At 56.8% G+C, this 13,314-nt stretch overlaps 1 protein-coding gene across 1 annotated transcript in view; it reads left to right on the top strand.

Moving 5' to 3' along the window:
• Positions 1-7,039: 7,039 nt before the first annotated feature.
• KDELR3 (KDEL endoplasmic reticulum protein retention receptor 3) overlaps positions 7,040-13,314 on the top strand; it is a 12,212-nt gene continuing 5,937 nt past the window's right edge. The window contains exons 1-2 of the mRNA XM_059402002.1: positions 7,040-7,275; positions 11,708-11,808. Coding sequence (XP_059257985.1) covers positions 7,185-7,275; positions 11,708-11,808 — 192 coding nt within the window. The 5' untranslated portion in view covers positions 7,040-7,184. The remainder of the gene's footprint in view (positions 7,276-11,707; positions 11,809-13,314) is intronic.

Below are 13,314 nucleotides of genomic sequence, written 5' to 3'. Positions count from 1 at the left end.
GAGAACCTGTACAGAGGGCTGCCGGGCGAGAAAGATTAGGCCAAGCAGGGAGAGGAGCAGGGGAGGCATCCCCGGATGGACTCCTTCAAAACGCCAAAGTCACAGAGTCTAGGGGTTTGGGACTTAGAGAGTTCCTTAAAGTCTGGCCAGCCCATTCTATGGATGGGACAAACAGAGGCAGCCCAGCTGCTGAGATGAGATGTCAGCCTGGGACACAACTGGCCTGCCTCCAAACTCCAAAATCCCAGCAGACCTGAGGGCCGAGGGCCGAAGAAGTGGGGGAAAGGGGCGAGGGGAGTCCAGAGGGCCAAGACCCATGGCAACAGGCTCTGGCCTGGGGATGGAAGATTGCAGGGGTCTCTCTGGCCCTCCACTCCCCCCCCCCCCCCCCCCCCCCCAGCACTCAGTAGTCACCAGGGTGGAATATTTTAGCACCTATAGAAAAACCGCCGCAGACGGCCCGCGGCAGCTGTTGCTAAGGAGACGCTCCCAAAATAGGCCCCCTCCGCCAACCTTTCCCGCTGCTGCTCCTGCTGTGGGGAGGGGAGGATGCCAGTGGGGGGGGGGGTGGCACGCGAGCCCTGGACCCAGGTTCATCCACCCGCCCTCGCTCCGCTGCCCTCATGCCCCAGAAGACGAGGGGCAAGCCAGTGACCTGGGCAGCTCCAGGTGGGCAGAGGGGTCAAGGGCGAACCCGGTCTGCCTGTGGCCTGAGCCACAGTCCTCAGCTGGAGGAAGGTCACCCAGATGAAGGGAGATGGGGCAGAAAAGAGCCCCCACACCCAAACCCCCTGTGCACTCCCACACATGCACGATTACAGACCTCACAGTGTTACACACCCGCTTGCACACACCACAAGTACGAACCCACAGATGCCCCCTGGATGTTCATGTTCACCACCAAAGACACAAATAGATGCACGGATAAATACATATGCCTCAGACACACAACACACACCTGCAGGCACACAGCACGCAGCCATAAATACACACATTTACATACACGCGCTCCAATATGAATCCCAAATACACACAAACACCAGAGCATGCGTGCGTGCCTGGCCCAGGTATACACACACACGCAGCCCGATGTGTATACGGTCTCACAGCACATGGATACACAACTTGTACAACCACATGCCCAGCATGTGGCATTCAAAGAGCACTAAGGGGTGTTACTATCGGGTTCTGGGCAGGAACCACATCCTGGGCTCTCCAGACATCCTCCCCTCGTGGGGAACTTCTGTGATCCAGCCACGGGGTAGAAGATTAACAGGAGTTGTATGGGAGGGTGAATGGAGGCTGCTCTCTCTGAATCCGTCTAGTAGGCAGTCTGGGGACCAAAGCATCCCTTGATGCCTGGGAGAGCTACCCTGTTTCCGTTCTCTGGGGAGGGGGGAATTACGGGAGGGGAACTCTCACCCCGAGACTGCAAACCTCTGGGCATAGAGAGTGGGGAGCCTCAGGTTTACCAGGCATCTGGCTGAGCCCACGGATGGGGCCCGACTGATGAGGACAAGACAACAGAGTGATAGTAGTGATGGTCCTTAACAGGTGCACGACACTTTATAGTTTATAAGCCACTTTTACACTCGTTCTTTCACACACGTGGTAAGAGCTACTCTGAGCTGTCCTATCTCTGCCACCAGGGAGGAGAGGGGACTTGAGGACCACATGGCAAGTTACTGGCTGAGCTGGAACCAGAGCCCAAGGAGGTGCCAGCACCCAGCTCTACCTACCAGCCTTCCACCCGGCTGGGCTGCCCAAGCTAGAAAGCAGGCCACCGGGGTGCAGGGCTTGCCTTGGCCCCTGACTCACTCCGTGGTATCGGGGAGTAGCCAAGCGGTCCAGCTCCCCACCTGGAAAGCTGAGAGTGAATTCCAAGGGTGTATTCACCCAGCAGTTTGTGGCCTCAGGGCTAGGGAATGGTGGTTGCCAGATGCCCACAAGAATGCCCGCGCAAGGACGAAGGGCACCAGTCGCTCCCCTCCGCCCTTGCCCGCCACCATCTCTCCCAGCCGCCACCCCCACCCCACGCCGCGCGGCGGTCGCTCCTTGGCTCCGGTTCCGTGATCCGGGCTCCGGGTCTTCGCTGACGCCTCGTCACTCGGGAGACGGAGTGAGCGGCTTGCGGTTGCCTTGGGAACCTCGAGGCGGCCCAGGCGCGCGGCGCACGACTTGGAGCTCAGGGCGCTGGGCCTGCCCCGCGCTCCAGAGAGTGGTCTTGGGTGTCTCAGGAATACACCTGTCGCCTGCGGCGAAGGGGGCCGCGTCGCAAGATCTGTTATGTTTTTCTTTTAATTGAGGTGTAACTTACAAACTGTCATACATCAGAGTACAGCCCGCTGGATTTTTACATATGCATAAAACTCGGGTAATCACCACTGGAGCAAGACACAGAACATTTCTAACGAACACTCCAGAAGGCATCCTTGGGCTCAGAGGTTATTTTTAATTGTCTTTTTTTGCACTTCTGGAATAAACCGGAGAGGGAGTGATCGCCTTCTGAGAACACAGAATTTTTGTTTTCTCCTGGCTCTGCTTTGGGGACCCCCTCTGGGCCTTGGTGTCCCTTAAAGGGGAGCAAGGGACTGGCGTTTGCCGAGTGGTTTACTTCTTGCAAAGCGCTTTAGGTACCCAGCAAACTTCACCTCTGATAACTAACCTATGAAATCAGTACTTGGTTTATACCCAGGTTACCCATAAGAACAGTATGACTTGAAAAGGTAAAACGAATTGCTGGAATTCCGACAGCTCCTCAGTAAGTGGTGGAACTTGAGATTTGGACAAAGATCTGTCTAACCTTGATGTTCATCCTTCCCCCGTCCTCTCTCTTCTTCCTGTTTATTGGCCCCTTTTATTTTATTTTTTTAGAAGATTTTATTTGACAGAGATCACAGGTAGGCAGACAGGCAGGAAGAAGGGATCATGACCCAAACTGAAAGCAGAGGCTTTAACCTCCTGAGCCACCCAGGCACCCCTATTGGCCCCTTTTAAAGAGCTGTACAAATAATATGTGCCGCCACGGTGGGTTGTATCATATTTCTGTGCCTACATAGTTGCTTCTATCTGGGACTCCTACTCTCTTCTCCCAGGTTTTGTCCTTCAGGCAAGCTCCTACTCATTCTGCAAAACCCACTGGGGCATCGGTTGAAGGCTTCTTAACTGCAGTCCTCTTCTCGACTCTCTGCCAATCAAGGGTAATTACTCTCCATCTGTGCTGTATTTAACGCAGGCACAGACACCACCTTCCCCCTCCCACAGTGCCCTAAGGGCTCCTTGAAGCTGCCTCTAGGTTCAGCCTGTAAGGCAGCAGCACACAGCTGGTCTTCCGCAAATGTGGTTGGAACTGAAAGTGGAGGAGAGGTTTTGGAATGTTGGTTTCCAGCTGTGCAAAACTTGGACTGCCCTTGCCCTGCAACATGTCATTCAAAAGATATTGGGGACTGGGGTGCTTCCCAAACACCTGGGGCAGAAGCAAGCATGTGAAGAGAAAGGCTGCCCTCAGGCTAGGTTAGGGAATGGGCTTGACCAAGCCTCGGGAGTGGGACATCCTGGGGCTGCCTGGGAAGAGTTCTTTCTTTCCACAGGCGAGCATCCACTCGCGTGTGCTGGAGGAAGCCACAGCGGCCCCTAGTGACCTGCAGGGAGTCCCAGGAGCTGGGGCCCAGAGCTCCCCATTTTTTCCACGGCCCCGCCCAGCGAAAGGCAGCGGAGTGTTCTCAGGGTAGTGGTTTTCACTCTACATCCACGTCCTCCTTCCACACAGAATTTGAGGCAGCTGGCAGGCTACTCGGCAGGGCAGTGAAGTAGAACAAAGGGGTAGGACCAGGAAGGAGAAGAGATTATTAGACACATTTCCCCCTATAATTGAGTTACTCCCCCATTCTCTCTCCTTTGACTTTGAATATACAATTCGCTTTGTTAATGAGGAAAAAAAGAACCTTTGCCCTCTTTGAGCTGAAGGAAATTTCCCTCTTGGCTTCCCCCCAACTACATTCCTACAACAGACACATTTGGGGTGTCAGGAAAGTGAGGCGTGCGGGAATGAGGAACGCGCCCAGAACCACCTGCGTCAGGGACAGATAGAGTCTGATGGTGCCCGTGGCCAAAGTGCTGGCGTGGGCGAGGGCCGAGCATTTTAAATGAACTCGTGGTTTTCCTTCTTCTCCACAGGCAGGGCTCATTACTAAGAACACAGTGGTAGAACTTTCGGGAGAGGGGTCTATGTGACCTGGGGGAGCAAGAGACAAATTTGAGCCTCAGTTTCCTCATCTATAAAATGGGTGTGATGAGGGGGTGCCCGGGTGGCTCAGTCGGTTAAGTGGCCAACTCTTGATTTTGCCTCAGGTCATGGTCTCAGGATTATGAGATTGAGTCCCAAGTTGGGTCTGTGTTCAGCGTGGGGTCTGCTTGAGATTTTCTCCCCCTCTTCCTCTGCCACCCCCCCTGCCCCGACTGCTTGTGGGGCTGTCTCTCTCTTAAATAAATAAATAAATAAATAAATAAATAATTCTTTTAAATGGGGGTGATGAGCTCCCTGTCTTGAGGCATAGGGAATATCGGTTTCCTAGAGAGACTGGAAACACTAGATGCAAAGAGAACCGGTCACCAGTTGGCAATACTTTCCCCTTCCTTATCCCCATTCACAGATGGGAAAGCTGAGGCCAAAGGATAGAGAGGACATGGCAGGCTCAAGTGCACTATGGCAGGCCCAGGACAAGACCTTCTTGGCCCTGGGGCCACACAGCCTGGGCTCTGTCCCTTCCACCACCATGGTTCTCAGACCTTCCCTGTCCTCAGTCAGTTCTCCTGGGGGATGGTTGGGGGCGGGGGGCAGCAGGTGGCGGTGGCTGGAGAAAGAGAGGGAAGACGAGAATTCTAGCCTTGTTCCAGCCCCCGCGGCAGTTGGGACTGCTTCTCAGGAGGACAGATGTTTCACCAAATGGCAAATGCACGTGCTTTTCCCTGGCTTGGGGAGGAGGTGGGCGCTGAGCGGGAGATGCCAGCTGGGAGGGCCGAGAACCGTAGCCGCACCTGAGGGGTTTAAATAGCCACCGCCTTCTCTGGGCAACGCTGGAAGAGAGGCATCTGGGCAGGATGGCGGGGGGGAAGCAGGGAACAGAGCAGCCCATTCAGAATCTGTCACAGCCCCGAGATGAGTGCCCGGCTTCTCCTCCCAGAGAGACTTGGCCTATGCACCTCCCCTCCCTGGACCTCCATAGCTGTCACCTGCAAGGTGAGGACTTAAAGCATCCTGGAGAGAACTACTTGATGGCTGTTGTCATCCCAATGTCCCTGCTGGGGCAGGAGTCCCCACTGCGACATCTTTGACAAATGGGGACCCCCCCCCCGCTCACCTACCTCTGGTGGCAGAAACCTCATCATCTCCCATGATGACCCACAGTGTAATGTATTAATTTATTTGCATAAACCGTGGGGGTGCCTGGCTGGCTCAGAGGAGCAAGCAGCTCTTAATCTTGGGGTCATGAGTTCGAGTCCACTTTAAAATAAATCTTTTTTTTTTTTTTAAGGATTTTATTTATTTACCTGACAGAGACACAGTGAGAGAGGGAACACAAGCAGGGGCAGAGGGAGAGGGAGATGCAGGCTTCCAGCTGTGCAGGGAGCCCAACGAGGGGCTTGATCCCAGGACCCTGGGATCATGGCCTGAAGGCAGACCCTTAAGGACTGAACCACTCATGTGCCCCTAAAATAAAGTCTTAAACACACACACACACACACACACACACACACACACACACCAACAACAACGCACGAATTGCATAAATCCTGGAGTCAGACTGTGTGTTGGAATCTAGGCTCCACTACTTAAAGTTTGCATGACTTAACCTCTCATGCCTCAGTTTCCCCGGTGTCAGATGGGACCAGTAGCGGCACCTCCCTCACAGCATCGTTGAAATAGTGCCTCTCAGACTTCCATGTGCCTGTGAAGCAGCCGGTGATCTTGTTCACCCGCAGATTCAGTCAGTGAGGCTGAGCTGGGCTGCAGACCGCATTCCCAGCCCCGGATGCAGATGCTGCGGGGGCCCTCAGACCACACTCTGAGTCTCAGATCCCATCACAGCAAAGCCTCTCTGGCTGTGGTGGGGATGGGGGCGGGAGGAGGCCAGTGTTTAGGGAGAGACGAAGGGCCTGGGTGGGACAAGGGCCTACTGGGGTCGAAAGGAGGGTGGTGATAAGGGCCCTTAGCTTAGGCGGTCCGCTCTCACGGATGCAGAGACCAAGGCCCGGAGAGGGTGGGCAGACCTGCTCAGGCCACACGCACTGGGAGGACTCCTGTCTGCTGGCCCCTTTCCTGCTTCCCACCTTGGTGGCCAACAGCCCACAGCCCTCTGGAATCTCCTGGTCTGTGCTCCTGTGTATCATCTTGTACCAAGGAAAGGAAAACATTAGGGGGTCCCTGGATCTCCTGACAGACATCTTCCCTACAGTAACCTCATCCTACAGATGAATCAACTGCGGCCAGGATGGGAAGGCATACAGCGTGGAGGCTGAGCCCAAGGTCAGCCTGACTCCAAACTTGACCACCATGGCTTCACCTCCTGCTGGTCAGGGCAGAACCAGGTGGGCCTCCCAGTGAACAGGTGAGTGAGCTGCGAATCCGGCTCCCAGCAAGGAGGAGTTGAACCCCAAGTTGATGGTCACATTCAGGGGTACTTCCAGCACCCTAGGCGTGTGCCAGGCACACGCCTGCCAGCCCGCAGAACCCCCCCCCCCACTCCACCCTGACCCACGCCTTATTAGCCCGGGGTGCAGATGAGGGGACTGAGGGGCGACAGGGGCGCCGTGGCTGGCTCAGGGTGGCGCGCGGGAGACCGCGGGGGCCGTGGGAGGATGGGGGTGGCAGAGGCCGCGGCCGGAAGCCCCCCGTTTCGCCCGGCCGCCCCGCCCCAGGCCCGAGGCGCTGGGCCTGGCGGGAGGCGGGATCTTGGGCGGCGGCGCTTCCTGGCTCGCCTGGCACGGTGGCCGGCCGGCCACGTCACCGCCCGGCCGGGGAGTGTGCGCTGGCCGAGGGGGCGGCGGGCGGGGAGCGCGGGGCTCGGAGCGCGGGCAGCGGCGCGCGGGACCCAGAGCCGGGCCGGGGACGTGGCAGCCGTCTCGCCCGCCAGAAAGTTTCCCGGGAGGTGGCGGCGCGCGCTGCGGGGCCGCCGGGGGGCACCATGAACGTGTTCCGGATCCTCGGCGACCTGAGCCACCTCCTGGCCATGATCTTGCTCCTGGGGAAGATCTGGAGGTCCAAGAGCTGCGCGGGTGAGGGTCGCCCCCGGCGGTGGTGTGTGTGGGGGGCGGAGGTGGGCCTGGGTCGGGCAGCCCGTGCAAGGCTGGGATGGCGGGGGTGGGGGGTGGGGGGGCTCCCGAATTTCCCTTCAGCGCGAGGGCTTCGGCTTGGCCGTGCCAGAAACTTGTTTTTGCACAGCTCAGCTTCCAAAGAAAATTTGAAGTTTTTGCCTTATCAAAGAAGGGCTGGCGGAGAAAGGGACGGTGGCTGGGCTTGTGCCTCGGCTCACCCCCACCTTCTCTGCCTTGGCATTGCCGCTGCTGGTGGGAAGAGGAGGGAGATTAGGAGGAGGTGAGACCCTCTCCTCCTGCCAGTGGCTCCCTTTGCTCTGGAGGAGCTGGAGGCCTTCGGCCCAGGGTGGGATCTGGAGGTGGGGGAGGTATGCAGGCAGGAAGTGGCCTCCAATTCCCGGGGCCTGCTCCTTCCTTTCCCCACCACTCGCCCCTGCCCCCTCCTGGGCCCTCTTCCCTTCCCGCAGGAGGCTGTGATGTGGCAGGAGGGACACCTGGCCTGGCCCTGGTGCGCAGGGAGCTCCCCATGAGCAGAAGCCCAGGGATGGCAGGAGAGGTCCCCCTCTGGCCCAGCAGTCTGGAAGCCCCGCTGGGGGTTTAGAGAAGTTTCGAGATGGGGCTGGTGGTGACCCCACAGACTCCGTGCCTTAAGAGGCTGCTGCAGCCATCTTTGTCCCCTGCGGTCCCGAGGTGCCCACCCTGTGCTTGGCATGGGGGCAAGGGGGTATAGAGGACGGTGCAGGCTAGGAGGGGGCCAAGGAGGCAGAGAGCAGACCCCCCCCCCCCAAGGCTTCGTGGAGGGAGCAGATCCGCTGGGTCCCAGAGGATGGGCAGGGTGTCGCCCAGGAAGGGTGCGCTGCGCGGAGGGCACTGGGGGCACAAAAGCCTACAGGTCGCAGAAGGCAGGGCACTTCCCAGGGAGAGTGAGCAGCCTGATTCGGGGGTCTCTGTAAGGGAGATGAGGGGCAGGGGGGCCTTGACTTTCAGGGTAGGGAGTTGGGACTGGGGAGTGATGGAAGTTTGGGGAGCGGGGGAGGGGGCCCAGAAGGGACCTGAAGCAGGTCACTCCGAAAGCTGTGTGGCCCCTCCAGGGAGGAGGCAGAGAGGGCAGTGGGGAGTCAGCCAGCCCGGGAGGCTTGCGGAGGGTGAGGGGTGGGTGCTGGCGTGGGAGGCATTGCAGACGGAGTGGTTCTGGACCTGCAGGCCATTCCAGTTTTCCGCCTCTGGAGAGACAGGCCCTCACGGCCCCTCAGATTCCCACTCGGGGGAGTGAGGCAGCTCCGGTGAGGGGAGGAATCTAGCTGGGCCTGTCCCTGCGCTTCCGCAGAGGGCCCGGGCTGGGATGAGCAACCATGGCCAGGAGGGGGCGCTCTTCCCCACCCCGCTCTACCAGCACGGCCCTAGGCCCCCTGGACAGAACTGGGACCACAGGGGCAGGGCCCCGGGCCCCAGGGGGCAGGCTTTCCAGCGGTGGGAGACTGCCAACAAGCAGCGGCCAGAGCAGCCAAGTAAATGACACGGTGTGTCAGACGTGCTAAGTGCTACAGGAAAAGGCGAAGGGCCGCTGGGTGGGGCATCCCGTGCGTGCGTGTGTGGAGAGGGGTGGCCACAGGCCTGGTTGGGATCTGAGGTGAGGTGCCCGGTGCTAGCCCTGCCCACCCCGAGATGCAGAGCCTGGGGAGACCCTCACTGACCACCTCTCCCATCCCCCACAGAGGTGGGACACTGGGACTTAGTTCTCATTCAGCCACTGACGCACCGTGTGACCTCAGACCTCAGTTTCCCCATGTGTGAAGTGGAGGGAGGGCTCCGTGGGTCCCGTATGTGCTCACATGTGTCGTACCCCCTCACACCCCCATTCCCTGAGGGACTCTGGCCAGGGACCAGCTCCTGTTCGTTCCCACATCCTGGGTCTGTGTGTGTGTGGCTAGCGCTGGTGGAAATTTTTCACTGTGTTCCAGGGAGTGGGAAAACCTTGGTGCTCAAGATTGCCAGGACTCCCAAGCACTGAGGAAAATGTGAGCAAAGCCTCGGAACCGGGGAGGGGAAGGCCGTGGGGGCAGGTAGCAAATTGTCCCCTACTAGACGCCCCTCCTGGACCCTCCTAAATGGTACTGAGGACCTCTCTGCAAGGCTTCTGTGGGATGGGGCAGCAGCAGCATAGCCCAGTGCTGGCCTCAGGTTAGCATTGCTGGACTGGACTGGACTCCACGCCTCATGCCTAGGGGTGGGCTCCCTCCCCCCCGAGCCAGCCCCACTGCCGCAAGTCCAAGGCCCAGACCCGCAGGCAGGCACTCTGGCCAAGTCCTGTCCCACCTGTGTGAGTCTGCTCATTTCACAGTGAGGACGGTGGGACTCAGGCCTGCCATGCTGGTAGGAAGACTGGCACGGGCCCCCCGCGCTCTCCAGAACCTGAGGGCTTCGGCGGTATCCATTCTCAGTCTTTAAAGTTGTCCCCCTCGGGGTGCCTGGGTGGCTCAGTGGGTTAAGCCTCTGCCTTCAGCTCGGGTCATGATCTCAGGGTCCTGGGATGGAGCCCCACATCGGGCTCTCTGCTCAGTGGGCAGCCTGCTTCTCCCTCTCCCTAATAAATGAAAATCTTTAAAAATAAAAAGAAAGAAAATCCATGTCCCCTCCCCCCAAAATGTCCCAGCCCCAGAGGACTAGATAAGGCACCACTGAGGCCAATAAAGGAACCAAACCCTTAATCAAGTAATGGTCACTTCTCGGTGCCAAAGTCCCCAGGCATTTTCCTTACCTATAGGCCGTTGGTCGGGAAGTGAAATGGAGTGGGGTTTGGCAGCAAGGTCGGACTTGGGGAGACCAGGGAGACCACCAGGTAGGGTGCTGGGTGGGCAGGGGGCATGGAAGTGGGGGTAGTGGAGCTGGGGAAGACAGAGGGGGAGGAACACAGGGGAGGGACCCTAGGATGGCTCTCGGTTTCCTGGCTTGAGCATGGAGGGGACAATGGTGGCATTCTCAAAGGAAGGGAGAGAGGAGGAGGGGCTTGAGGGGGGGATGGGGAGGTCGGTCAGGCTCGCACCCATAGGCTGGAACTCGGAGGAGTGTCTGGACCCGGGACATCCCTGGTTTAGGGACTGGGAAAAGCCGGGGTAGCCCTCCAACGATCAGGTGATGAGGACAGGAATGAATGGCCAGGGGTGGTGAGCCAGTGGTGTGGATGGTCGCAGAAGCCATGGGAAGGATGTGGTTCTGAACAGACACTGTCCTCCGCTGGCTCTGGGGAGGCTGGGTGAGTGAGGACAGAGTTGACCTTCGGATCAGAAACACAGGCATCACGGCTGGGAGTGGTTTGCTGAGGTGTCCACACTGGTGTGGGCTTATCTGTCGGGTGAGAGGAAGCGGGGGGCGGGGCTTGGGGGTGGGTAGGGCAGGGCTCCCTTTGCCCTGGACCCACCTCCGTGATGTGGCAGAAGTGGCCACAGGGAGATTCAATGTAGTGCTGATTCCTGGATTGGTTTGTGGGACACAAAAGGGATGTCAGCGGGCAGTTGGGAGAAACCGGACTAAAGCCCGGAGTTTGGTCGGCAGTGCCATGTCCATGTGAATGTCTTCCTTTTGGCAAATGTCCTGTGGTTAAGCAAGATGTCAACGTTAGGGGAAGCTGGGTGAAGGGTGTGTGGGACCGATCGGGACTATCTTTACAATTCTGCCAATCTAAAATTAGCTCCAAATAATGAAAAGTTAAAAAAGAGAGACCAAAGCAGGTGAGGAGAGAGCATGAGAAGCACGACCCCGGTTGTGGCAAATCGATGTGTGCACGTAGGTGTGCACAAGCGAAGATCTGGGAGGTGCCCGCTGAGTCTTTGGGATTCAGGTGATTGCTGCTGCTGCTTTCTTATTTATAGCTATGTATTCTCTTTTTTGTTTTACGAAGGGTAAAAATAGAACTTTTGTAAGTAAAAAAAAAAGGCATTTTTAATTTTTACAGTTTGGAAAATAAAACAACGCTCCACTGGGCCTGCTTTTTCCTCCACCTGCTCTGGTCTCCCTTGTGAGTCAACACATTGTAAAGTCTGTGAGTTGCTCTGCAAAAGACAGAGCTTTGGGGACCGTTGGTGGAACTCTGGGGGCAGAGCGAAGAGAAGCCTCCACACCACCCCACAGCCTCCCTGAAGGCGAGAGCCGAACCTGGGCAGGCCCGTGCCGGGGCCCTGGGAACCCGGTGTCTGTGCACATGAGAGGAACTCAAGGGATCCAGCAGGAAGGGCCGTTGCTGACCCTCAGAGAGGGACCGTGCAGGGACAGGGTGTTGTCACTTGAGTGGGACTGGACACCCTGCACACCTTTTCAGCTCAAGCTCTGGACTTCTTGAGTGTTGGTGGGCCCAGGAGTCTGTGTTCTATCGTCTCCTGTCCTCCTTTGCCCACAGGCATCTCCGGGAAGAGCCAGATCCTTTTTGCCCTTGTCTTCACCACCAGGTACCTGGACCTGTTCACCAACTTCATCTCCATCTACAACACAGTCATGAAGGTGAGGGGCGGGTTGGCCATGGTGGCAGGGCCTGTGGAGCCCGGCACACTGAGACCGTGTGCTTGGGAACTCAGGCTGTGGAGGCAGGCAAACCCGGATGTGAATCCTCTGTTAGCAGCTGCATGGGACCTGGGCTTGGGCAAGGCATCTGGCCTCCATGTACCTCCCTTTCCTCATTTACAAGGTGAAGATAATACTAGTACTCACCTCAGAGGCCTTGTGGTGAAAATTAAATGAGGTAATACCTGCAAATACACAGTAGCCATCATATATTTTAAAAGATTTATTTTTAGAGACAGCGTGCACGACATGTAAGCCTGCGGGGTGAGGGGGACAGGGAGCAAAGGGCAGAGGGAGAGAATCTCAAGCAGTCTTCCCGCTGAGTGCAGAGCCTGAAACAGGGATTGGGCTTGATCTCAGTCTCACGACCCCAAGATCATAACTGAGCCAAAACCACGAGTTAGACACAACCCACTGAGCTACCTAGGTGCCCCAATAGCCATCATATATTAAATAGTCAGTAAAGGTTGGCATTGGTTATAATGGTTAAAAAGTAAGCAAAAACATGGGACGCCTGGGTGGCTCAGTTGGTTAAGCAGCTGCCTTCGGCTCAGGTCATGATCCCAGTGTCCTGGGATCGAGTCCCACATCGGGCTCCTTGCTGTGCGGGGAGCCTGCTTCTCCCTCTGACTCTGCCTGGCACTCTGTCTGCCTGTGCTCGCTGTCTCTCTGACAAATAAATAAATAAAATCTTTAAAAAAAAAAAAAAGTAAGCAAAAACAAACAAAACCAACAACAAACACAAACCCTGAGCTTTCAGAGATATTATTCATCCAACATCCATTTGACAACTATTTATTTAGCACCTACTATGAGCCAGGTACTTGAAGAAGACATAGGAGGCTCCTGCTCTCATGGAACCTCTATTCTTTTTTTTTTAATTTATTTGAGAGAGAGAGCGAGAGAGCGAGCGAGCGAGCGCACATGAGAGGGGAGGAGGTCAGAGGGAGCAGCAGACTCCCCATGGAGCTGGGAGCCCGATGTGGGAACTCAATCCCGGGACTCCAGGATCATGACCTGAGCTGAAGGCAGTTGCTTAATCAACTGAGCCACCCAGGCGCCTTGGAACCTCTATTCTAATTGGGGAGACAAATAATAAAATAAGCAAGAAAACCTTTGATTAGGAGTGAGCCTATGCAAATAATTAAAATAGGGTGACGTTTCCTTTAATTAAAAAGTTTTATTGCCTTTTTTTTTAAAGATTTTATTTATTTATTTAACAGACAGAGATCACAAGTAGGCAGAAGAGGCAGGCGGAGAGAGAGGAGGAAGCAAGCTCCCTGCTGAGCAGAGAGCCTGATTTGGGGCTTGATCCCAGGATCCCGGGATCATGACCCGAGCCGAAGGCAGAGGCTTTAACCCACTGAGCCACCCAGGCGCCCCTGCTTGTTTATTTTAAGTAGGCTCCGTGCCCGGCGTGGAGCTCGGGGTTTGAACTCCTGACCA

This window comes from Mustela nigripes, chromosome 6 (genome assembly GCF_022355385.1).
Source record: "Mustela nigripes isolate SB6536 chromosome 6, MUSNIG.SB6536, whole genome shotgun sequence".
Lineage (NCBI taxonomy): Eukaryota > Metazoa > Chordata > Mammalia > Carnivora > Mustelidae > Mustela > Mustela nigripes.
This window is presented reverse-complemented; position numbering and strand designations above follow the sequence as displayed.